This window comes from Phyllostomus hastatus, unplaced genomic scaffold (genome assembly GCF_019186645.2).
Source record: "Phyllostomus hastatus isolate PE091 unplaced genomic scaffold, TTU_PhHast_1.1 phas_contig_210, whole genome shotgun sequence".
NCBI classification, from domain to species: domain Eukaryota; kingdom Metazoa; phylum Chordata; class Mammalia; order Chiroptera; family Phyllostomidae; genus Phyllostomus; species Phyllostomus hastatus.
Genome location: NW_025333737.1, coordinates 27,937,124 through 27,963,501, shown reverse-complemented (window position 1 = coordinate 27,963,501; position 26,378 = coordinate 27,937,124). Strand labels below are relative to the sequence as shown.

Genomic DNA, 26,378 nt, shown 5'->3' with positions numbered 1-26,378 from the left:
GGATTTTGAATGCATGCCAACTTTTAACAAATTGTTTGGTAAATGAAAGAGAGATTATTTAATTTCTTTAACCGAAGGAACACGGAAGCGCATCAGCCAAGCATATCAAGGCAAGCTTTCTTCATTGTAGGTAGAGAACATGTAAGTTCAGTGTAGGGTTTTTAAATAGTGTCAAGTATAGACAGATAGAGGTAGCAAAAGAGATGTGCTGTGTCCCCCCGGCGTGATTTCAGCTCAGGTTTGTTTTCTGTCTTCTACTACTAAAATGTCAAGTAAGAATCTAAGTAAGAACTTAGGTGTTTTGAATATGCATCACTGAGTGGTGCCCAGCTTGTAGTGATCTGCATCTCAAGGAAGCAGTGTTAGTGCTCTCACTAAGAGGGTCAGGAGAGAAGTGAAAACTTAGAGGAAGTAAAGAGGATTTGGAGAGAATTCAGGTAAAACATTAAAATTTTTTAGATACATAAAATAGTTTCTTTAGAACTAGCTAAGGTACATTTCTCAACCTATTTCTCCTACTGCAACAGGAAAACCCTGGAGTCCTGTGTGGTAAGCCGATATTATTTCAGAGTGTAAGAGAGTGGAAGTTGTATGAATTTGGCATTTTAAGGTTTCAGTCAGAAACAAAGGCAGATTGGGCCTTCTATGTATATCTATGTATGTCTCTATATAGACATGTATATCTTAATTTTGTCCTTGGACATAGTAGCATTTTTTGACTTTTTATCTTATGAGAGAGCACAACAGGTTGTTTCTTTACGAACAAGTAGTTGTGAATTTGACTGCCAGCTCCTTCCAGGGCTGTGTGCTGATGATGGCAGGGAACAAATGAGCCAATAGCAGAGATACCATTTATTAACCCAGCTAATCTCATGTAGTACCTATTAATACTGCTGAGTGCCTGCTGCAAGACCGATTGACATCTGCAGCCACCAGACTTTGGTGTTTTAAGGTAAAATCAGAAAATTAGTTGAAGGCATAGAATTGTGCCTTCTTTGTGTACATTTTTAATTGATGAAAAAGGCCATCCGCACTTCAAGGATTGGTGAAATCACTAGCACTTCAGCATGTACCAGGAAAGTACCTCCCTACACCGTGCAGGGATTAGTATTGTCATCAGCTTCTCCAAGAGAAATACAAACGTCTGAGTGCCTGAACTCAGGACCTGACAGGTGAAAAAACTTTTATCATTAATCGATGACTTGGGCATAGAAATGACCACTTGAAAGTTTTGTACTAACTTGTCCCTTAGTATACTCCGCCAGGTATATATGTTTGTAGAATTGACTGTGTAAGAAAATTTTTTTTCCATCGGTGACATAATATTTCACACAAAATTCTAATATATAGTTTCAGATCCAATAGTATCACTTTGGTTTATCCATATAAGGCATGTAAACTTGAACACGTTCATTCTTGAAGTAGGATTGTGTTTTTCAGTATTTGCATACGCACATGTGTGTGCTTAATGAAAGGATAAAACAGCTTAGTCAGAAGAAATATTGCCAAACAATAATTTAGAGCAAAACTATTAACTTGAGAAAAAAGAATGGTTCCTGACACTTGATCCTAAGCCTTCATCCAACTATTAGTAATACATATTCTGTCATACAGTTACATGTGGGCTAATAATAACATTAATAAACCACCATCTCTTTTGCAATAATGTTGCAAAATACATACACGACTGATTAAGTGCTAGCCCGCAGATCAGAGAGATTGAAAGAGAAGGGAAAATATCTATTTCTAATACAAATGTATTGAAATATGATACAGAATTTCATAAGGAAATTTTAAATGAAAAGAACCTAAGTATAACTTAAATGCTAAGCTGGGAGAGGTAGTTGTTCAAATCAGTGCTTCTGAACTTTGCCCCCCAAGAAATAATAGAAAACAATAGTGCTTTCTTGGTTTACTGGAAAGGAGAGGCTCACACGAGGAGGGTGGCAGAGGTTTTCCATTGCTCAGGCTCTGTCTGGCTGACACAGAGTCCAGGAGATTAATATCTTGGCAAACCTGTAATTCATATTTCAAGTTGCCATAAAACACTGGGAAAGCTCTGTTGTAAATAGTTTCAAATTATAGGAATTACCAGAAATCTTAGCTATCAGATCTCTTTTAATAAAATATAATGCTATTTATTTATGTTTATATATTTTATATAAGTAATTTCATACATTTATTATATTTATTTATGTATTTTATTTCATTTATTTTATTTTTAGACAGAGGGGAAGGGAGGGAGAAAGACAGGGAGAGAAACATCAGTGTGTGGTTGTCTCTCACCCCCTACCGGGGGCCTGGCCTACAACCCAGGCCTGTGCCCTGACTGGGAATCAAACCAGCAACCCTTTGATTTGCAGGCTGACGCTCAATCCACTGAGCCACATTAGCCAGGGATGGGTTTTTTGTTTTTGTTTTTGTTTTTAAGAATTTTTAAAAATTTGCTTTTAGAGAGAAGGGAAGGGAGGGAGAAAGAAAAGGAGAGAAACAGCCATGTGTGAGAGATATATTGATCAGTTGCCTCTCCCACAGCCCCAGTCGGGGGCCTGGCCTGAACCTAGGCATGTGCCTCCACTGGGAATCAAACCGGTGACCTTTCAGTTTGCAGGCTGATGCTCAATCCACTGAGCCAGACTAGCCTGGGCTATTTATATATTTTATTTTTTGTGCCTCCTCTTTTTGCCCTTAATCCTCATATCTTTGTCAATTTTATTAGTCTTTTCAAACAACCAACTTATTTTATTTGTAAAATAATTTTTATTTTTCAATTACCATTGCCATACAATATTATATTAGTTTCAGGTATACAGCATAGTGATTAGACATTTATGTAACAGGAAGTAATCACCCCAATAAACCTAGTTCACATCTGCTACCATACATAGTTATTATAGTATTATTGCTGGTATTCCCTATGCCATATTTTACATCTCCATGACTCTTTTGTAACTACCAATTTGTATTTCTTAATCCCTTCATCTTTTTCACCCATACCCCTACCCTCCGTGAAATCTGGCAACCATCAAAACATTCTCTGTATCTATGAACTTATTCCTATTTATTTTGTTTTTTAGATTACACGTATAAGTGAAATCATATGGCATTTGTCCTTTTCTGTCTGACTTATTTCACTCAGCACAACACCCGCTAGGTTCATCCGTGTTGTTGCGGATGGTAAAATTTTATTCATTCTTATGTCTATATGCACTTTTCCTCTTAATCCATTCATCTATTGATGGACCCTTTGGTTGTTTCCATATTTTGGCTATTGTAAATAATGCTGCAGAGAACATACAGATGCATATGTCTTTTCAAGTTAGTGTTTTGGGTTTCTTTGGATAAATATCCAGAAGTGGAATTGCTGGTCCTTCTTTGTCTCTCGTTACAGCCTTTGTTTTAAACTCTATTTTGTCTGGTACAAGTATTGCTACCCCAGCTTTTGTTTTTGGTTTCCATTTTCATGAAATATCTTTTTCCATCCCTTTATTTTCAGTCTGTGGGTTTCTTTGAGCTCAAAAGAGTCTCTTGTAGACAGCGTATGTAAGGATCTTGTTTTCTTATTCACTTCTCCACCCTATGTCTTTTGATTGGAGCATTTAATGCATTTACATTTAAAGTAATTGTTGATCCCTGGCTGGTGTGGCTCAGTTGGTTGGGTGTTGTCTCGCAAAGCAAAAGGTTGCCTGTTCAATCCCTGGTTACAGCACATGCCTGGGTTACAGGTTCAGTCCCCAGTTGGGGCACGAACAAGAGGCAACCAGTGAATGTTTCTCTCCCTTTCTCCCTCCCTTCCCTCTCTCTAAGAAAATAAACAAAACTTTATATTTTAAAAAAGAAAGAAATGTTAAAGGGTCTTCTTTAAGAAGAAGGAAAAAAACAAAATATGTAAATAATAAAGTGGCAATAAATATATATCTATCAACAATTACTTTAAATGACTGAAAGTAAAGGGACAGCATGAATGGGCCTAGAGGGTATAATGCCAAGTGAAGTAAGACAGAGAAAGACAAATACCATATGATTTCACTTACATGTGGAATCTAACGAACAATATAAACAAACAAACAAAATAGAAAAGACTCAGCTATATAGAACAGACAAGGCTGACAGGGGAGGGGTATTGGGGCTGGGTGAAAAGGTGAAGGGATTAAGAAGCACAATGTGCTGCAAAAGGAATATAGTCGATAATATAATAACTATGTATGGTGCCAGGTGAGTACTGAAGATATTGGGGGGGAAATTTGTAAATTGTATGATTGTCAAACCACTATGCTGTACACCTGGGACTAATACAGTATAATACTGAATGTAAACTATAATTGAAAAATAAAAATTTTTAAAAAGAATTTCTCTAAGAAGAAAAAAGGGGGCAAGATAAAAATGTAATAAATGGCAATAACTATTTCTATTAACAATTACTTTATTTTTAAGATTTTATTTATTTTTAGAGAGAGGGGAAAGGAGGGAGAAGACAGGGAGAGAAACATTGCTGTGTGAGAGACACATTGACTCTCCCCCCCAACTGGGGCAAGGAGATCCTTCCACATTTCCTGTAATACCGGTTTGGTGGTGATGAACTCCTTCAGCTTTTTCTTGTCTGCGAAGCTCTTTATCTGTCCTTTGGTTCTAAATATAGCCTTGCTGGGTAGAATAATCTTGGTTGTAGGTCCTTGCTTTTCATCACTTTGAATATTTCATGGCAATCCCTTCTACCCTGCAAAGTTTCTGTTGGGAAATCAGCTGGCAGTCTTATAGGAGCACCCTCATGGGTAACTTTCTCTTGCTGCTTTTGAAATTCTGTCTTTAATCATTGGTATTTTAATTATCACATGGCTTGGTGTGGGCCTCTAAGAGTTCATTTTGTTTGGACTCAGTGTTTCCTAGACTTGTATGTCTATTTTCTTCACCAGGTTAGGATAGTTTGGATGTTTTTTTTTTAATCCTCACCCAAGGACATGCATATTGATTTTAGAGGGAGAGAAACATCAATGGGAGAGAGAAACTTTTATTGACCGGCTGCCTCCCTCCCACATACACTGCGACAAGGTACCAAACCCACAACCCAAGCATGTGCCCTGGCTGGGTATTGAACCTATGACCACTCAGTTTATGGGACGATGCTTCAACCAGCTGAGTCACACTGACCTTGGCAGGATAATTTCCATCATCTTTTTTTTTTTTTTTCCCCCCAGATAGATTTTCAGTTCCATGCTCGCTCTCCTCCTCTGGCTAATGAATGTTGGTGTGCTTAAAGTTGTCCCCGAGGCTCCTTAAACTGTCCTCACTTCTTTTCTTTTTTAATTCTTTTTTCTTTTCTGATGGGTGTTTTCTTATGTTCCAATTTGCTGACTTGATCTTCTGCATATATATTTTACTGTTGATTCCCTGTAATTATTTTTTATTTCAGTTATTGTATTCATTTTTGGCTGGTTCTTTTTTATGTTTTCTGTCTCTATTTTTATGTTTCCTATCTTTTTGTTGAAATTCTCACTGAGATCATTGAATATCCTTATAACCAATGTTTTGAACTCTGTATCTGGTAGATTGTTTACATTCTGTTCAGTTCTTTGTCTTGAGTTTTGTTCTCTTCTTTTATTTAGGACATGTTTCTTTGTCTCCTCATTTTGGTTGCTTCCCTGTGTTTGTTTCTGTGTGTTAGGTAGAGCTGCCATGTCTCCTGGTCTTGGTAGAGGGCCTTATGTAATAGGTGTCTTGTGCTGCGTGGCGCAGTCTTCCAGGTCACCTACGCTGGGTGCCTCAGGTTTACCACCACCCCTGTGTGGTCTCTGTGCACCTCCCATTGTCCTTGAGTCTTGATTGTTGTTGGCATGTCATTGGGAAGGATTTACCCCCAGGTAGATTGGCTGTGAGGACTAGCTGTGACCACAGCAGAGGATCTGCTGTACAGGGGTCAACCTCATGGAGCAAGACTTACTTCGATGAGGCTCTGGTGCCCCGAGTCCTTCTCTTGAGTGTGTTGCTCGTGTAGGTGGTTCAGTAGTGCTTCATTGTGGTCTGAAGCTATTCACTGGCTTTGGGGCCTCCTGGGAAGTGCAGACCAAGGCCAGCTACCACCTGTGTCCTACCCAGGGCCACCTGGCCTGAGCTATAAAGCAATCTGAAGATGGTTGCTACTTCAGCTGGAGTTGAAGGTTTCCAAGGCAGGCAAACTGTGAACCAAGACCGCTTAGCAAGAGTGGCACACTGAGGCCAGATTCTGCTTGTTAGAGATTATAGAAAAGTCCATAGCATGAGTCTAGACAGACTGTATGGAAAAGCCTCTGGAAAGGGCTTGGTTGGACCTGCAAGCTGGGTAAGGTGGAGTCTCAGAGAATCACCAGAGTGGGCAAATAGTGTTAGCCTGGTTGATGGAAACCCCGATATGGTGCCTGCTGCCTCTGCAGGGGGAAGGCTCAGCAAAATGAGCAATAGCCTATGTGAGTACTTCTATATGGGAGAAAGCTGCCCTTCCAGCCCTCACCCTGATGCCAGACAATTCAGTTCCTCCTTGTATGTGTGTATCTGGCACCTTTAGAGCTGGTGCCCCAGCACTGGAGCTCAGAGGCAGTGAGTCGGTTAGTGAGTAAGTCGGCATGGTCCTTTTAAGAGGAATGTCTGAGACTTCAGTAGCCCTCCATCTCACTCGAACATAATCCCCACTGCTTTTCACAGCCAGAATTTATGGGGACTTCTCTTGCTGGCACTGGGAACCCTCGTTTCTTAGAGGGGACCTCCGTATCCAAGACATTTCTCTCGATTTCTAACTGCCACACTTCTGTTTGGGACCAGCCTACTTCTTGTCTCTGCCCCTCCTACCAGTCTTAATGTGGCTTCTTCAATTCCATAGTTGTAGGACTTCCATTTAGCCAGATTTCAGGCGGTTCTGAATGATGGTTGTTCTGTAGTTTAGTTGTGATTTTCATCATGCTTTTTGTTTGTTTTTTGAGAGAGAGAAAGAGAGAAAGAGACATAGATGTGATGGAAACATCAATTGGTTGCCTCTGGTACTTGCCCCGACAAGGGATTGACCCCACAACCTTTTGGCGTACAGGATGACACTCAACCAACTGAGCCACCTGGCCAGGGCCAATTGTAATTTTGATGTGGTTGTGGGATGATGCATTTACCTCCTTCACCACCTTAAGCAGAAGCCTTTTAGCATTTCTTGTAATACTAGTTTGATGATGATTAACTCCTTTAGCTTTTTCTTGTCTAGGAAGCTTTTTATCTGTCCTTGAATGCAACTTTAGATTTTTAAGTCCTCAGTTGAATGCTTATTTCATTCCCTGAACTTCTGCAGTTTATTATTTCCTTCTACTTTCTTGGGATTTGTTTTGCAATTTTTAAAAATACTTCTTGAGGTAGATGCTTGGCTTATTAATTACTCTTCTAGTATATTTATTTAAAGCTATAAGTTTTCCTCCTAAAAATTTATTGCGTTTAGCTGCATCCCAGACATTTTTTTCATTTGTTTGGGAGGGGAAATTCTGGTAGTGACTGTTACTGCCACTACTGCTCCTCCTCCTTCGCCTCTGCCTCCTGTTTGTGTTCTTTGATTTTTTTCTTCTTTTTCTTTTTTTATTCTCACCCGACAACATGTCTGTTGATTGTAGAGAGAGAGAACAAGAAAGGGAGAAACATCTTTGCAGGAGAGAAACATCAATAGGTTGCCTCTCACTCGCTTCTTGACAGGAGGATGGGGGGAGGGAATCTGCAAATCTGACTGAATGGAACCCATGACCTTTGGTTTGCAGGATAACATTCCAGCTGACTGAGCCACTCTGGTCAGGGCTCTTTTCTTTTTTAATAGCCACATGACGGTATATGCAATATTGACATAGAACCTATAAATACAATATGGGATAATACACATTCATTACACCTACATTTCCTCATGCCCCTTTGTAATCCATTCCTACTCTACTTCCCTGTCCTCAGGCAACCACTGATCTGCTTCCACATTTTTTGATATGAAGTCTTTTTTATCATTTTATTCAAAATATTTCCTGATCTTTGATCCATGAAATGTTTAGATGTACCTGGAGGTTTTCTAGTTCTAATTGTATTATGGTCAGTGAACACAGTACATGATTTTAATACTTTAGTTAAGACTTGCTTTATGGCTCCAGGTAGGGTAAACTTTTTAAATGTTTGCATATGTTTGAAAAGAATATGATTCTGTAGTTATTGGATATAATATTTTGTATATGTATTATTAAGTCATGTTTATTAATTTTGCATAAATCTTTATTTTTACTGATTTTTCCCTCTTTTAAAGATTTTGTTTATTTTTTAGAGAGAAGGGAAGGGAGGGAGAAATGGAGGAAGAGAAACATCAATGTGTGGTTGCCTCTCACAAGCCCCCTACTAGGGACCTGGCCTGCAACCCAGACATGTGCCCTAACTGGGAATTGAAATGGTGATGCTTTGGTCACAGGTTGGCACTCAATCCACTGAGCCACACCAGCCAAGGCTGATTTTTCCCTTTTGTCTTGTTTTATAAATTATTTTTATAATTTATAAAAATTATAAATTATAATTTTTAAAAGATTTTATTTATTTATTTATTTTTAGAGAAGGGCAGGGAGGGAGAAAGAGAAGAAGAGAAAAATCAATGTATGATTGCCTCTCGTGTGTTCCCCGCCAGAGACGTGGCCTGCAACCCAGGCATGTGCCCTGACTGGGAATCGAACTGGTGACCCTTTGGTTTACAGGCTGGCACTCAACCACTAGGCCATGCCAGCCAGGGTGCATATCATATTTTTTCACCTTTACCTTCATACATTCCAAATCTGTATGTTTTAGGTATATCTCATGTAACTAGCTCATTGTACTTTTTTTCCTTTATTGTTCCATTCTGAAAATCTTTGTTTTCTAAATAAAGCCTTTAATCCACCTACATTAATGAAATTACTGTTGTTTGGCTTTAAATCTACCTTTTTTTTTTTTTTAAATAGCCAAAGTGAGAGCTTTAGTGTAAGCAATTCTTGAATCTTTTATTTTTTATCTGCCCAAAATAGATCAATCCAAGTAATAGAAGAATCACATGTGCTGTAAAATGGAATCTAGCAAAAGAATACTTGATTATTTCAATTTAAAAACTGCTATTCTTTTGTTTTTCTATTTTCATTTTTTACCAGTTTGAAGCTTTTTTGTGCATTTGTAAAAAGCTAGCTTTAGTAAACCTTTATAGAGACGGTCTTGGATCACAATAATACAGAGTTATGATAATGCCGTTTTATATTAGTCAGAAAGGTACATTCTATTTATGTATGTATGTATGTATTTAAAAATGGGTCCCCTCTCGTGGGTAAACCAATTCCAGGGTGCCCTGCCCTTCACACACAAAAAGAGAATTCTCCCTGACCAGCTTCTCAGGGATGGGTTGCATTACCACACTGGAGAAAGGTACATTCCTATGCGTTGAGGTGATTCTTGACTTTCTTATAGGCTAAGTATAATTTTAGGGAATCAGAGCAAAGATCTTGTTTTTGCCAGCAAAAGTCATTGTTCCAGTAGATAGTTCATCAGTATTGTGTATATACCAAGTCTTGTGTCTCTTCAAATTTAGGAGTTAGCTTGCACTAGTAGAAAGAATTTTGGCAATAGGAGTAGGAAGGGAACTTAGTTCTATTCCTGCTGTGTGACTTTAGGCAAGTCATTTACTTTATATACCTCATTTTCTTCATCTGTGAAATGAGTGGTAATTGATTAAAGTTCTTTTAAAATCTGAAATTATAGTTTCTTACTGGTTTTGCAAAGATTTGGCTTTATAATGACATTTGAACCATAGTGATATTAGAAACATTGGAAATTCAATCTTTGGGTGATTCATAAAAAAAGAATGAATTGTGAGCATCTTGTCTGGCTCATAAAATGTTATTAAATCTAAATCACTATTAACCTGTATCAAACCAAGCCTGTGGCTGATGAGACTACCTCTCTCTTTTAATAACAGTTTTATTGAGATATAATTCACATCCCATACATCACATTCTTTTAAGGTGTACAGTTCAGTGGTTTTTAGTATGTTCAGAGTTGTGCGATTATCACCATAATCACTTTTAGAACATTTTCATCATACCCAAAGGAAAGCACCTATGACCAGTCACTTCCCATTTCCCCTCAATCATTAATGTATCAGCCCTAGGTAACCACTAATCTATTTTTTTGTCTCTGTAGATTTGTCTGTTCTGGACATTTCTTAAAAATATGTGGCCTTTTGTTTCTTTTTTTTTATGAAGCATAATGTTTTCAGTGGGTATCCATATCGTAGCATATATCAACACTCCATTTCTTTTGTTGTCAAATCATATTGGTTGTATACCACCACATTTGCTCTGTTCATGAACTGGTGAACATTCGGGTTGTTTCCACTTTGGTTATTACAAATAATGCTACTATGAACATTTGTATCAATATAGGTATTCACTTCTCTTGGATGTATACCTAAGTGTGGAATTGCTGAGTCATATTGATAACTCTGTATTTGATCTTTTGAGGAATTGCCGGACTGTTTTCCAGAGCAGCTGTACTGTACATTACCATCAAGCAATGTGTGAGGGTTCCAATTTGTGTACATCCTCCCTTATACTGACTGTTATCTTTTTATTACTACTATTATTTATTAGTATTTTCATACTAGTGGTTGTGAGCTGGTATCTCATTATGGTTTTGACTTGCATTTCCCTGAAAGTTAATGATGTTGAACACCTTCTCCTGTGTTTCTTAAGGCTACCTCTTTGCTGATTTTCATCTGGGATGCGGATGTAAGATGATTAGAAGTTCATCTGTTTAGGTTTCCCTAAAGTGTCAATTAAGTTTTCTGAAGTTGCTGTCAAATAAGCAGTCTCTTCTCACTCCTGGTAGAGAGGAAATGGTGGTTTTAATTTAACCCACACGACTGTTTTCACCTTTTTATTTCTGTAAAATGTATAAAGAATTTTACTGGAAGTTAGTATGATTTATGTCTTAAGAGTTGTTACCTATGTTCGAGTGGGGAATAGAATGTTCATTGATGCATCTCTAACACCGAAAGCTCAGCAGTTTTCTCCGTCTTCAAATGTTTATGAATAACACTAAAACATAGACAGCAATATTGACACACAGAGGTAAGAATAAAGCAATCCTGAGAATCTGGTAGAAAATCTTTTCATATTTGTAAGCCCCATTTCCTTTGTATCATAAAGCTTTGTGAATTAATGTAATAGGAAGTACAGAGATTGTTTTTAAGGAGCATATTTAATGTAGTCACATTATATCCTTAAATAGGTTAGTTTGAAATGACACTCTTATAAGTAGGAACTTAATTTACTTAATTAAGAATATTTGGTTTCAGTAGAAATTTTGCTCTTGAAACTGTTAATTGCTGTAGTCTACATTTGATCTTATTAGTTCAGTCAGATTTATTGTACATTTTTTTTTCATTCCAGAAATACATGCTACAGGATTTAATTATCAGAATGAAGATGAAAAAGTCACCTTATCTTTTCCTAGTACTCTCCAACCAGGTAAGAGACAAGGCTTTTGTAAAGTTTCATGATGAATAATGGCATCTTACTTCTTCCTCCAAAGAAATACTGTATGCTACGTTTTCCCTTCATGTTTTGTTTTTTGGGGTTTGGGGTTTTTTTTTTAGTTTTTTATTGATTTGAGAGAGAGAGAGAAACATTGATTTTGTTGTTCTACCTATATTTATGCATTCATTGGTTAATTCTTGTATGCGCCCTGACCACAGATCCAATCCACAGCCTCGAGGTATCGGGATGACATTCTGACCAATTGAGCTACCTGGCCAGGGCCGCCCCTCATGTTCTAAGACCACAGTCAGGTTCAGTGCAACTTTTGGACCACCCAGAAATAAAAAGAGAGAAAGAAAAGACCTAAAACTCATTCTCATTCTACCTTAGAACGTAATGCATTGTTTTTCACCTTTTCAGTCTCAGCTTTTTAAAAATACATTTACCAATTTTATTAACCAGTGTCATCCCAATAAATGTAATTTAAAAAATACATTTACCTAGCTCCATCTTTTACTGATTGAATCCAAATCTCTAAGATGAATATCCCACAGATGTTTTGATATACAACTAGAGACTAGATAAATATTATGCTAGCGAGGGCATGGAAGGAAAGATTTTGATATGTTATTATTATTAGGTATAAAACCACAAAGAAAATACAACACTTTCCAAGGTTAATATAGAAAGAAAAATTGTACAAATCTATTGGTAAAGCCCTAAGATTTTGATTGATGAGCAAATGTAAAGCAACAGATAATTTATATGAAAGAAAATACAAATGTCTGATAAACATGTGAAGAGATACTCAGCTTCCTAGTAATGAGAAATATCAAACCAGTTACTGATATACTAGTTTTTTACTGTCCTATAAGGATTCTCGATGATGTGGCTGCCTTGATGTTATTGGTGGAGTGTAAATCCATATAATTTATTTAGAAGCAGTCTGGCCGCATGTCTCAAAAGAACTTAACATGTTCATGTCGTTTGACCTAGCAATTCTGGTAATAGGAATATATCCTAAAGAAAAATCATAAATACAGGAAAGGCTTTATGCCTGGAAATGACTCCTGAGACATTACTTAACGTAGAAAAAACTGGAATTAATGTGTTTGTCCAACACTAAGGAAATAATTAAGCTATGACATGTCTGTATGGTGGAATATATAGCAATTAAAAGTGAGGTTTGTGAATTCTTAACACTGTAAAGTGCTTATTATAATATAAAATTAAAAAGCAGAATACAGAATTACATATACAGGGTGATGAATCATATCTCTGAAATGGTACAAATAAAATTGTGTGTCTGGTTGTTGACATAATTGGAGATTTTTTATTCTTATTTATACCTTTCTCTGGTTCCCATAATTCTTAAACTGAGAATATATTACCTTAATATAAAAGTATCTTTAGAGAAAATTTTAATTGGCCAAGGTGTCTTTTATTCAGGGCTCTTAATGACCTTTCATTATACCTTTTTCTAGCTAGGATTTTTTTATATGACATTATTATAAAGACAAATGTTTTGCCATGAACACGTGTTAACACCCAAAAACAAAACAAAAATTGAGATTCCCTCTCTCTGACCTTTCACTTCTATTGTTTGGTGAATCCTTTTAGAAGTATTCTATGTGTGTGTGTGTATATATATAAGTATATGTGTATATTTTAACCCCAAAATGGGACGACAAATCTCAGTGGCTTACAACAAATATTGTTTGCTTATACACGGTCCTGTGAGGACTAGCGATCCTCTGCAGCCGTATCGCCGACTTGACGGAGCTCCCCTCAGCTCACGGGTCTCCTTGTTCCAGGGTCTGTAGTGAGCAGCTGCGATGGGTAGCACGTTGTTCTCTCACGTGGCGGAGGCCAGAGAAGTTCAGGGATGAGGATAGAGCCAAATCACAAAGACATTTGAAGCTCCACATGGATGGTGTACACGATGTCCATTCACATTTTCTTTTTTTTTTTTTTAAGATTTTATTTATTTTTAAAGAGGAGAAGGGAGGGAAAACAAGAGAGAAAGAAACATCAGTGTGTGGTTGCCTCTGGCGTGCCCACCACCACGGACCTGAACCAAAACCCAGGCATGTGCCCTGACTGGGAATCAAACCAGTGACCCTTTGGTTCCCAGGCCGGCACTCAGTCCACTGAGCCGCACCAGCCGGGGCTCATTCACATTTTCTTCACCAAAGCAAGTAGCATGTCCAAGTCTAACGTCACTGGGGCAATAATTACCAGACATTTGATGAAACTTCTAGTATGAAAGATAGAACAAAAAGCAAAATCATAAGTATAATAGAAGTATAGGAACTTGGGAGAAGCAAAAACAAATGAAATTTTCAGAAAAACCAAGTGAATTAATATCCTTAGATATTGTTAATGTTATATTCATTAAACAAGGAAAGGGCACAAATACATTCAAACAGAAAGAATAAGAGCAAGAAGTCTTTTGAAAATTACAATATAATAGAAATAAAGAATCCAGTAGAAGTTTTGGAAGATGAAATAGGGAAATCTTCAAAAAAGGAGGGAGATTTGAGGACCAGTCTAGCAGATCCAACAACTGAAAAAGAGAGGACAGAGAATGGGAAGAGGAAATTATTAAAGACACAAAACAAGAAATTTCTTTGAACTGATAGGACAGGAAACTTCAGTCTGAAAAGATATAACATTGAGATGGACTAACCCAATAAATGTAAAAAGTTGTACACCAGAGCAAATTTTAGAACTTTCAGGGGTAAAGTAAGGCTCTCAAACAGTTTCTACCCCATGTGAAGGGCTTGGGAGGAATAAGGGAAGGCTAGCAGATTACCTTCAGTGTTTGGGTTTCGAAATGGCAGTAGACTTACTACCATCAGGAACAATGGAAACTAGACTCTAATGAAGCCATTCCTCCAAAATTAGGAGAATGTGGTTTTCAACCTAGAATTCCATGCTTATCCGAACTGAATTTAAGAGGGTACAATACATATATTTTCAGATTTGTAAGGGCAGAAAATATTTAATTCTTTTTAAGAGATGTGGGAGCCCTGGCTGGTGTAGCTCAGTGCATTGAGCGCGGGTTGCAAACCAAAGGGTCGCTGGTTCAATTCCCAGTTAGGGCACATGCCTAGTTTGTGGGCCAGGTCCACAGTGGGGGCCATGTGAGAGTCAATCACACACTGATGTTTCTCTCCCTCTTGTCCCTCCCTTCCCCTCTCTCTAAAAAAAATAAATAAATAAAACCTTTAAAAAAATAAAAGACTTCCTTTAAAAAAAAAAAAGATGTAGGAGTGGGAGATGTAATTTAACCAAAAACTTCACTTTCAATAGTAAGAAGAAAGTAATGTATAAAATTGAACAATGAAGCCCCAGCTGGTGTGGCTCAGGGGATTGAGTGCCGGCCTGCAAACCAAAGAGTTGCTGGGTCGATTCCCAGTCAGGGCACAATCCTGGATTGCAGGCCAGGTCCCTGGTGAGTGGTATGCAAGAGGCAACCACACATTGATGTTTCTCTCCCTCCTTTCCCCTCTCTCTAAAAATAAATAAATAAAATCTTTCTTTTAAGCTGTCTTTAAAAAAAATTGAACAATGAAGAAATAGCTGTATAAACAAGATACTTAGAAATCAGAGTTGCTACTCTGGGCAGTGTTGTGAGGAGTAGGGTACTATTAGGCAGGAGCCTGCTGGTTATATATGTAAGCCTGTAGTATTATGAGTTATAAGCTATGAACTATTACCTTGATAGATACAAAATAAAATCTTTAGAAATTTTAAATCTGTATCATTATATACTACATTCTGTGTTCACATTGTGAAAAGATTAAAGTCAGTAACAAAAGAGAAACAAAATTGCTTCTCATATTTGGAAAAATTAAATCTCTGAAAATTAGTCAAAGAAGACTTGTTATGGAAATTAGAAAATTTTTAGAACTGAGTAATGAAATTATCACATACCAAAACATGTGGGATGGAGGTAAAACATTACTCAGAGTGGATACTTAGCTAAGAATGACTAAAAATTAATTAGCTAAGCATCAAGATCAAAGTTAGACATAAAGAACAGGTAACTTCAAGAAAGTAGAAGAAAGAAAGATTTCAAAGCAGAAATTAATGAAATAAAAAATGAAGAGAGAAGCAACAATATTTAAAAACTGGGTTTTCAATAGTCCAAGAAGATACCTAAACCTGAGATGTATTTAAAAAGAAAAGATACCATAGATTCAGTTCAACATTAGGAAATATGACAGCACCATTTATTAAATCAAAGAAGTTGAAGCTGCTGTATTTATCAAAAGAAGCCAGAATGTATTTATTAGAATTGACTGGGTAAGAATAGACAGAAACTCCCTGATGATGTGTGTGTGTGGTATGTGCATGTGTATATATGTGTGTGTGTATAATGTACGCATGTATCTATTGCATGCTTAATCTGTGCTAGGTACTGGCAGATGTGCGTCACAAATCCTAATTTATTTAAATCCTTTTTGAGATGTATCTATTCAGTCCATTTGATAGATAAAGAAACTAAGGCACAGAAATGGTTTAAATAACTTAAATAACTTGCCCAAGGTCCACAGCTAGTAAACGGCAGAGCCTGGATTTAAACTCAAGCACTATGTAATACATGGACATGGTTTGAGATTCAAATGCTGTGTAGTGAAAATTTGTTTGCCCTGATATCCCTGTCTTCATCTCTCAGCTCCACTCCTCAGATGCAGTCAGTTTCCTCTATATCCTTTCAAAGCTATAGCATGCTTTTATAAGCATTTGTGTACATACTGTTTAAAAACACAGAAGTTAGCATGCCACACATAATATTCCAGGAACAAGTCAGGAAAAGTTGTGACCTTTAGTATACTATAATTTGACAGAGTTTTGGAGATTTTTAGCTAATATAACAATATAAATAAGTAACTGTATAAGTTAGAATTTTAAAAGTATCTTATTTGTAGATGTTCCTATAGTGAATTATGAATATCTATAAATATCTGTTTAAAAATCATTAGCTTTCACATTTTCCCAAGATTCTTTCAGGCAGAGTTACCCAGTCATTCTTTGCTTTAAGAATGAAGTCCTTACTTTCTCAAAATTGTACAGGTTGTACAATCTATTTTCTGGTAATGGAGTAAATATTGGGTATATATTATGAGGACATTAGTAACCTTTATGTTTAGCCTCATCAAACTTAATAGCCATGTCAACTCTGATATCGCTAAGTAAAAGATCTTTTCTGAAATTGCACCATTGTAGGATAGTAGTTAAGTTACTGTAATCTTTGTAAGACCTAACAACCTCGGAATCAGTGGTTAAGGACCCACTAGAGGGGCATTTCTGTGGAGAAACACTAAAAGATATTAACATTTTGAAGAGTGAAAAAGAGGATCGTAAGGAGCGGTGACACAAGGCAAAGACCTTTACTCCCTGTTTGAATAGTCTGTCTTTGATTTTATAACATTTAGTAACTCATTAAATTTTTTAGAAAATATTTCAATATCTACCTCGGCTTTTATAACAATTATACTCTCGTAAATGCTAAACAAAATTTTTTGGTGGAAGTCCCAGTTTTTCAGTTGTTTAATTTATAAATGAGCTCATTGTATGTTTTTAAAAGGTTACCATCCCAAGCAGATAAATACTGAATATTGATACATTGTATATAATTTGAGGAAGCATTGTAAATTAAATGTATAAATAGGTATAAAAGCAGATGACCTGGCAATCAGTTTTTCAATGGGGTATAAATTTGATAAGTGAAATTGAGGAGTCCTTTTTTCTTTTGTTCTTGCCCTAAAATTCTACTATATTAATAGTAAATACTTTGTAATTAGTATTGTACAATGTGACACTAAATTTATTCATGATTTTTAAAAAAATTTTAACTTGTGTTTTGTTTGAATTTCAGGTAATAACCCTTCCCAATACTTTGTATTTTGTTTAGTATGCCACTTTTGGAAGTGGTCACTGTCAATATCTTGTTATGGTTTGATGGCCTTGGAGATTTAAAACCGAGTAAAAGTGTAAGCAGCCTTTCTTATTTAGTTATGAGTTTTATTCCAAATAGGAAAAGTCGAAAGTAGATTTACTGTGGAATATGAGTTATATAACAGACACCTTAACACTTGACTTAGTGAAAACAGACTTACCAATTCTACTTAGGGAATTGTAACATAAGAGAAAGTGGGTTTTTATAACCTATTAGATATTTCTTGTAAATGTGATTTTATCTGCTTTAAAAAAATCAATGAATTCCTTAAAGAAAAGAGAAATGTTGTGTTCTTTACAGTGAAAGCTTTACCATCAGCTGCTTTAGAATTCTTTCAGATTTTTACTTTGTTCATATTTACTGTTCAGTAATCTATCATTCTCTTTAAAAGAAAAAAGTGTTCATTGTCCCCTTCAGACAGAATGTCTGAGTTTTCGAATATAATGTCCATTCAGTTGAGCTTCAATTGAGTTTTGTTTTTCCAGCATGATTATTTTAAGAATGTAGCACTTCTTTAGTTATGACTTTGGTGCAAAAGTCTGAAATTTTCTCTTGAAATTACTTTCAGAACCTATTTGTGGCACGTAAGAAAAGCATCAGTTTCACTTCATAGACACACTTAGTGTTTTGTCTAGAAATGTTTTGCAGTTTGTCATTCACTTACTCTGTAGACTTGGATTCTGTGACTTTGGGGCCTTTCCGAAAAGCAAATTCAGTTTTAGAACGTGAAGATTTGACTTTGTGAACATCGGGAGCATACGTCAGTGTCGTTCCACTGCATTCCACAACTAATAGTTACAGCACTGTGGGTTCGGTTGGCTAGTGACTCCGCAGTCCTGCGTCTCTGACTCGTTCCACACCCACACTCTAGATCCTGTTACATGCAGGCACTTCAAAGGATCATTTACAAAGACACATTTTTCTGGGGTTTTTGTGACTTGATTTATAAAATGTAGGATGGGATTATTGTTTTGTCGTTCATCTGAATCTAGTAGATCACTACTAGATGATTTTTTTTCTGTTACGAAAGAAAGTACTATATATGCTCAGAAGAAAGTTCCATTTTGTCTGAATTGATTTTGCTCTTGTACAACAATAGAATATATATTCAGGTTAAACACTCATTTTTATTCATACTTAATAATTATTGATTAAAATGTATTTCTTTAATATCACATTTCAAATGATTGAAATGACTATAAGAGATTTTTTAATGCTGTTTTGATGATAAAATCATTGGTATTCCCTATAGTTCCTTACAAAAGTATGGAATCAGTGTTCCATTTGGATTGAACAGATAGGGTCTCATCTTAATGACAGAGGTATTGGCATGAAATTGTCTAAAAGGACAAATTTACATGGTAAAACTGGCAGGGAGCATGAATTTTGGATTAAATAGGCCTAAATTTTTACCTCATTCTTGCTACTTAACTGTGTGACCTTGGACAAGTTATTTAACTTTTCAGCCTCAGTTTCCTCATCTGTAAATATGGAGACAATACCTACTTCCAAGTTTACAAATGCTTTTAAAGCATAATAGCATGTTGTACATTTAATAATAAATGTTCATTCCTGTTTTTATCTTTACGTACTGGTAATTTGAGACAAAGTTAATAACATTAAAGAACTGTCTAAGCAGTTACCCACCCTAAACATGACTTTAGGGTTTACTTTAAGATTAGTCTTGAGGGGTGGGCTGGAATGGGAGTAATGGACAGAAAACTGTACTTGAACAATGATTAAAATAAAATTAGGGGAAAAAAGATTAATCTGACGTGTACTATAATAAAACACTGTATTCTCTCCATTGCCAAGAGGAATATTTGAGAAAGGAAGAATTGATTTAAACACTATAAATACCAGCCAAATTAGTGTCTTAAGGATATATTTTTGATAACTTGTACTTATTAACATTTCCCTAAAAGTGGTTTTTATTTGTCTTCAATCACAGGTACTGGAACCTTAAAGATAGATTTTGTTGGAGAGCTGAATGACAAAATGAAAGGTTTCTATAGAAGTAAATATACTACCCCTTCCGGAGAGGTGCGCTATGCTGCTGTCACACAGTTCGAGGTACGGTATTCTCTTCTGAAGTGTTACCATCTTAAATTAGATACCCTGACAAAGGTCTCTTATTTGTGGCACTGTTTGAGGCTAGGTGCCTTTGACCATAATTATATTCATGGTTTTAGATTTTTATTTTATATTCAGCCAATTGTCTTCATTATGGGAGGGAGGGAATTAGGAGTGTGGGTTAGGGAACGATTTTATATTATATGTATAATAGCATTACTACTTATTTAGTAGGAAAAGCCACAGGTGTTAAATACTAAGAGGATAATTTTAATTAAGAACAGTACATAGTATAAAAGCAATTCAGGTATTGAAAATGTATTACGTGTGTGTGTGTGTGTATTCAGAGCTCATCTTCAGGAACAGCACTTAACAATAGATGTAGCTTCAGTGTCTGTCCCTCAAATGTGCCTTCGATTGCTTCTATCACTTTGTACTTTGAATATTTTAGAAACCTTTAAATCTCGTTACTCATGTCATTCATTTCATTTCCTCTAGTATAAATTCATTTCTGTACTACCACTGCTCCTAATTCTTTTCTCATACTGTACTTACTTTTCAAATGTATTATTTATTGATAGAATGTATAATTTAACTTTTTGCGAGTGCAGTAAGCCATCTAACATTCTTCCTCTGAGAAGCCCTTCTTTCAGAAGTGTGTGCTTCCTCTGCCTCTGTATATTGTTTCTTCTTTTCATAACACAGAATCTTGTCATTAGTTCTGTTTTCTCTATTTTGTTCTGCTTTATTTAATTTCTTCCTTTTGTAACTGAACCACTAAATTTTATTATGCTTTAACAACTCTGTTTTTATTTTTAAAGAAAGAATGAGTCTCCTTAAGTAGGTCAAGTGGTGACAGTTTTATGTGTAGTACGTACAAATACCATTAAACAATGACCTGCTTAGAATTGATAGAGCATCTGCCTTTATTCCTGTTGCTACCATTCCAGATAAAGAACAAAGTACATCAAAGATTCTGAAAATATTTTTAGTTTTGAAATAAAAGCAAGAGAGGCAACCTATCATATTTTCCCAGTTCTGACTTCTTACAATGTACTATTGATCTTCCTATGCTCTGTGTTGTTAACATTATTGATGAAGCTATGTGCATTAAATTTTTAAATGTTTTAGAACACCAATAAAAAAAGATTTAATTAAATGGTAAAATATATATATATAATTATAAATTAATGCTATAAATCAGTGATTTTCAACCTTTTTCATCTCATGGCGCACATAAACTAATTACTAAAATTCTGCAGCATACCAAAAAATGTTCTTTTTTGCCAGTCTGATTTTGATTCATTCACAATGTATGGCTATTGTGTTGCTGTTGCCATTTTTTAATTTAACAGTATAAGGGAAAATATGTCAGTGACCCTGACCAAATAGTCAGGTATTGCATTTTTTTAAAGAGTTTATTTATTTATTTTTTAGAGAGAGGGGAAAGGAGGGAGACAGAGAGAGAGAAACATTGATGTGTGATAAAAATATCAACTGTGGCTCTGGCTTGTGTAGCTCAGTGGACTGAGCACTGGCCTGCAAACCAAAGGGTCACTGGTTCAATTCCCAGTTAGGGCACATGCTTGGGTTGCAGGCCAGGTCCCCATTGGAGAGTTTTGGGTGGGGAGGTGGCGCATGGGAGGCAAACACACATTAATATTTCTCTCCTCTCTTTCTTTTTCTATTCCTCTCTCACTAAAAATAAATAAATAAAATCTTTTTTAAAATAATTTAAAAAATAAGAATATTGTCCAGGGATCTGGCCTGCAACCCAGGCATGTGCCCTCACTAAGAATTGAACCAATAACCTTTCACTCTGCAGGCTGGTGCTCAATCCACTGAGCCACACCAGCCAGGACTTACTGCATGTTTTAAAAATTCTTGTGACACACCGATTGAAATCATTGCTGTAAATTGTAAATCTATAGCAAACCTAGTTCCTTATTATGTGGCAATGATAGTAAGCCTTGTGTTTCTTTGTAGTCAGTGCCTAGCTTGTAGCCTGGCACTGAGTAGAAAGTAAATATCGAATGAGTGAATGAATGATAGAAATTAAGCCAGAGAGATGACAGTTACTTTGTGAAATAGTCTGTTAAATTAATTCAGTGATTTACTTATTAATTTATTTTATTTTTTTGAGGCTACTGATGCTCGGAGGGCTTTTCCTTGCTGGGACGAGCCTGCCATCAAAGCCACTTTTGATATCTCGTTGGTTGTTCCTAAAGACAGAGTAGCTTTATCAAACATGGTATGTATGTGTTTGTAAGTATGTTGAAATTTTTAGTAAGCTTTTAGCATATTTAGTTTACCGGTTAGATGGAATAGCATGAAACCTCCTAATATAGTGCTTGATACATAATAGGAACCCAAATGTTAGTTTTCTTTATTTCCAGTATGCCTTCTTTTTCTTGATTGCCTTATTTAGAGAGTTTCCCACATCATGGGAGAAATTCCTTGTAAACTTTATCAACAAGATTATCTACTTCTTTTAATTTAGAAACCTAAATAAGTGTTGCATTTAATAAATATTACCTGAAAGAAAATATTGACTTCCTCTTTATTTATCTATTGGGGTGACATTGGTTTATAAAATTATACTGGTTTCAGGTGTACAGTTCTGTAATCGATCATCTGTATATTGTATTGTGTTTACCACCCCCAAATCTGATATTCTTATTAAATACTAAAAGATACAGTCACATAATGAAGTATATCTAGATTTTTGGCTAATTGCATTTTTGAAATGTGCTCCCTTCACTGATGTCATTGATCCCATTTGTAAATAGAGCGAGCATGCACCACCTGAAGTGGATTGTCTGGGACTGCTTTAAGACACAGTGTAGCCCGTAGCTTATAATGTGAATCTGGGGAACTTGGAAAAAGCCTGCAGCACCTGAAAACAACTGGCTTTTGCCTCCTTTAATGGGGAAAAAAATTCCATAGATAAAATGCCATTCTTTTCTCAGATATTCTTAGAGAGGAGGCTAATATCTATAACTAAAATATTCATTTACATTTTAGTATGAGTTTCATCAGGTCTGTTCTTAAATAAGTCTTCTTGGAAGAAAGAATAGAGAGATCCTGTGGCTACTGAGAGCCAGCCTGAATAGGAAGAAGACGGAGAACACCAAAGGCAGTCAGGAATGCCAAAAAGGGGAAGTCGAGGCTTCCTCACAAATTTGTTTGGAGCCAGTCTTGGTGCAGAGAATTCTCCGAATCTAGAAATTTGTACCCTTTAAAATGTAGTTTCCACAATTGCATTTTCTTTTTATTCGTAATTATTGTCTCCTATCTTTATTTCACTTAAAAGTATTGAGGTCTGTCTTAAAATATCCCAGTGCCTGGCATATAGTAGGTGTTCCAGAAAAGTTATTTTTTTTTTATTCACAAATCTTTGGTAGTTTTAACACCTTAGTCCTGAACTTCTTAGTGTGAACGGGTGATCAAATCACTTTCCTTCTTAATAGGAAAGATCTTGACAACATAAAAACACTGGATGAATTGGGATAGATAAGTTCTGGAAAGCGGGAAGGAGAGGCAGCAAAGCCTACAGTTTTGGGCTAGTGTTTGCTCTGTATTTATTGTAAATCTGTTTAAATTTTTCCTTTTTTTTTAAGAATGTAATTGATCGGAAACCATACCCTGATGATGAAAATGTAGTGGAAGTGAAGTTTGCCCGCACACCTGTCATGTCTACGTATCTGGTGGCATTTGTTGTGGGTGAATATGACTTTGTAGAAACAAGGTCAAAAGATGGTGTGTGTGTCCGTGTTTACACCCCTGTTGGCAAAGCAGAGCAAGGAAAATTTGCGTTAGAGGTAAATGTACTTGAAGAGGATTGTTCCAACAGTCCATAAATCCAGGTTGGGGAATTTACATTTCTGATCAATTATTAGTACAATTACTTAAAATTTAATCTGAAATTTGTTGTGCTACTTTGGTTTTATTTGTAATAGAATTTGGGAACCACCAGCCTTGGTGTTGCACTAACATTTTATGAAATAATGATTAAGAAAATATGAGAGTGGAATTTATTTACCCAGAGAGTGAGTGGGAAAATATGTAATTGTATTTTTCATACTGAGGTATAACTAGATTAAAGTTTGGCCAACATATACAAAGTTTGGGACTAAGGCAGTCTTTTGGAGGTAGGGCTCCCCGGGATTGGTTTCTAGTAACTTGAGATACTTTGGCTTGCAACGGGATTCCTTTGTGGATTTCTATATGAATTACAATAAAATACTTATCAGATGGTTCTTTTGTTTATACTTTTATAGGTTGCTGCTAAAACCCTGCCTTTTTATAAGGACTACTTCAATGTTCCTTATCCTCTACCTAAAATTGATCTCATTGCTATTGCAGACTTTGCAGCTGGTAAAGTAAATTTCATTTTATTGCTGAATTGTAATAACTTTTTTTGAATTTTGTGATTTTTGAGGAAGAAGTGTGTATATATATCAATAAATGTTTATATTTATTTTATGAAGGTGCCATGGAGAACTGGGGCCTTGTTACTTATAGGTATGTTCATGATGCATTACCCTGCCTTATCTTTTCAATCACTGATTTCATAAGAGCTTCACTCCTAATCACAGTTGAGTATCTTCTGCTTTATGATCTACCATAAATTTCCCTACCTCCTCTCACTGCAGCGCATATTTTAAGAATGCAGATGAACACCCTCTGGTGCTATACAATCTAAGAGTGTAAGACTTTAAAGTGAGCATCTGGCATTAGTTACATTTTTAGATATATTTTTGGCTCAGTTTCTCATTTTGGTGCCTTCTCTTCCTCCCAGTAGTTACATAGTTACTTACCCAGTGTGAAGAACCTTCCCTGATTTAATATTTTCTAGCCAAGTTTTTACATGTCTGTCACCACAATATAAACATGTGGGTTGTATAATTTTTGAAGCAGGGTCCGTAAACAAGTTTTTGCCTTCTACTTTCGTTGCCTTCTGCGATGAGCTAAGTTTTAGACAACCTGCTCAGTGTTCTTTTTGGGACTGTGGAATGCGTCTTCCCCCAGCGTGGCACTCCTGTTCTTTTAATGGAAGAACTGTCTTCTCTATCTAGCACAATAATCCCTAAGTCCCTCAGTCAGAGTTCTAAAATTCCAGGCAGCTGCCCTATCAACAAACTGATAATTACACTTGGGTCACAACTTTATCTTCTGTTGTATGCATCCTGCTGACATAGTCTTGAATCTTCTGGAACTTTTTTGATCCTGCGTATTCTAAGGAAATGACATCTCTAAAGCCTAACCTGAGCATCTTATTTACTGTTTGAATCTACCCCCCCCCACTTGTACATGCTTTTATTGCAATACTTTTATTGTTTAATTCTTTTTTAACACAGGGAGACTGCATTGCTTATTGATTCAAAAAACTCCTGCTCTTCATCACGCCAGTGGGTTGCTCTGGTTGTGGGACATGAACTCGCCCATCAATGGTTTGGAAATCTTGTTACTATGGTATTTAATATTTTTAAGTGCTCAAATATATTTATCTCCATTCTGCTGCACACTATTTTGGCTACATAGTTTTTCAGGGTTGCCTGGAACATTGTGCCAAAAAAAAGTGAACGATAGAAAAACTTTATTTCAAAAGGTCCACATTGAAAAGTGTTTATCGTAATCTCTGTGTTGATCAGGAGCATGTGGGACAGTCTTTTCTCAACAGAAAATACTTCCTCAGCTGTTCTAGAATTTGCCTGCTAGTGGGGGAAGTCACGATACTAATGTGGGTGAGAGAATGAGCTTCCTCTTAGGTGAAGAGATTCCATGCAGTGAGATTCCAGGTCAACTGTAGTTCCCTGAGTCTTATTTATTATGTAGTTCACTAGCTGAAAAGTAGCCTGGCAAATAATACACTGATATTCGATTAGGTTGAAATGTTTTTAGGGGTCAGTTTTTTTCATTGCCTGAAATGTTATATTGAAGTTTGATAGAAATGAAAGCAAAGAAACTGCAGAAGTGCCTTAAAGTTTTGTAAAATTTCTGTTGTCCCTTTGATCCTTTAAGCCCTGACTAATGTGGCATGGTTGGGTGTAGTTGAGACGATATGTCACAGAAATAAGCAAGAAAGTAAGATGTGTAGCTACTATGACATGTCTGAGAGAGTTTGTAAAGGAAGGCAGCCCTTGAATGTACATGCTTCCCTTTTGCTTTGGATGTTGAACATTTTACTTAGGGGTGGAAAAGTTTTTTTGAAATATAATTTTATGTGGAATTAAGTATTCTAGTACCTGTATTCAAATATGTAAAAAAAATGTTCTCTTCCACCTAATGCCTCAAGTTTGTTGCTACTAAACAATTTTTTTTTGCTTAGCTGTCAGTGGACTTTATTTTTTATTGTTTTATTTTGAAATTAGCAGTAATAACTTTTAGTAGGGAAATATATGTACTATTATATTGCTTTTAAATAGCTTTTTAGTTAGTAGATGCCACTTATTTTATTTAACTGAGATTCAAGGGCTTAGAGATAGGTTGGAGAATAACTGGCTTAGAACCAGCTCTCTTAGGGAGGTTCCTAGTGCACAAAGCACTTGGTCAGATAGCCACTTACCACTGAATATTGGAAATTCTTTATCTTTTCAGAATTTTAAAATGCCTTTTTGTTTTTTACCACTGCATTAGTCCTTTAGCATTTATCTTGGGATTCATATATTGCTTTCTTTTTATAAGAGATTTAATCAGCTTTAATGAAAATTAGCTTGAAATCTTTTTGTAAAAAGCTGTTCTTTTTTAAGTTGATTTTATCTGTGACCCATTACCATTTTTGCCCACTCCGCTATTAATTCTTAAATACCATT

At 36.0% G+C, this 26,378-nt stretch overlaps 1 protein-coding gene across 1 annotated transcript in view; it reads left to right on the top strand.

The window, feature by feature from the left end:
- Window positions 1–26,378, top strand: part of NPEPPS (aminopeptidase puromycin sensitive) — a 65,794-nt gene that overhangs the window by 12,947 nt on the left and 26,469 nt on the right. The window contains exons 3-9 of the mRNA XM_045836871.1: window positions 11,436–11,513; window positions 19,442–19,563; window positions 21,707–21,814; window positions 23,184–23,384; window positions 23,844–23,940; window positions 24,054–24,087; window positions 24,924–25,038. Coding sequence (XP_045692827.1) covers window positions 11,436–11,513; window positions 19,442–19,563; window positions 21,707–21,814; window positions 23,184–23,384; window positions 23,844–23,940; window positions 24,054–24,087; window positions 24,924–25,038 — 755 coding nt within the window. The remainder of the gene's footprint in view (window positions 1–11,435; window positions 11,514–19,441; window positions 19,564–21,706; window positions 21,815–23,183; window positions 23,385–23,843; window positions 23,941–24,053; window positions 24,088–24,923; window positions 25,039–26,378) is intronic.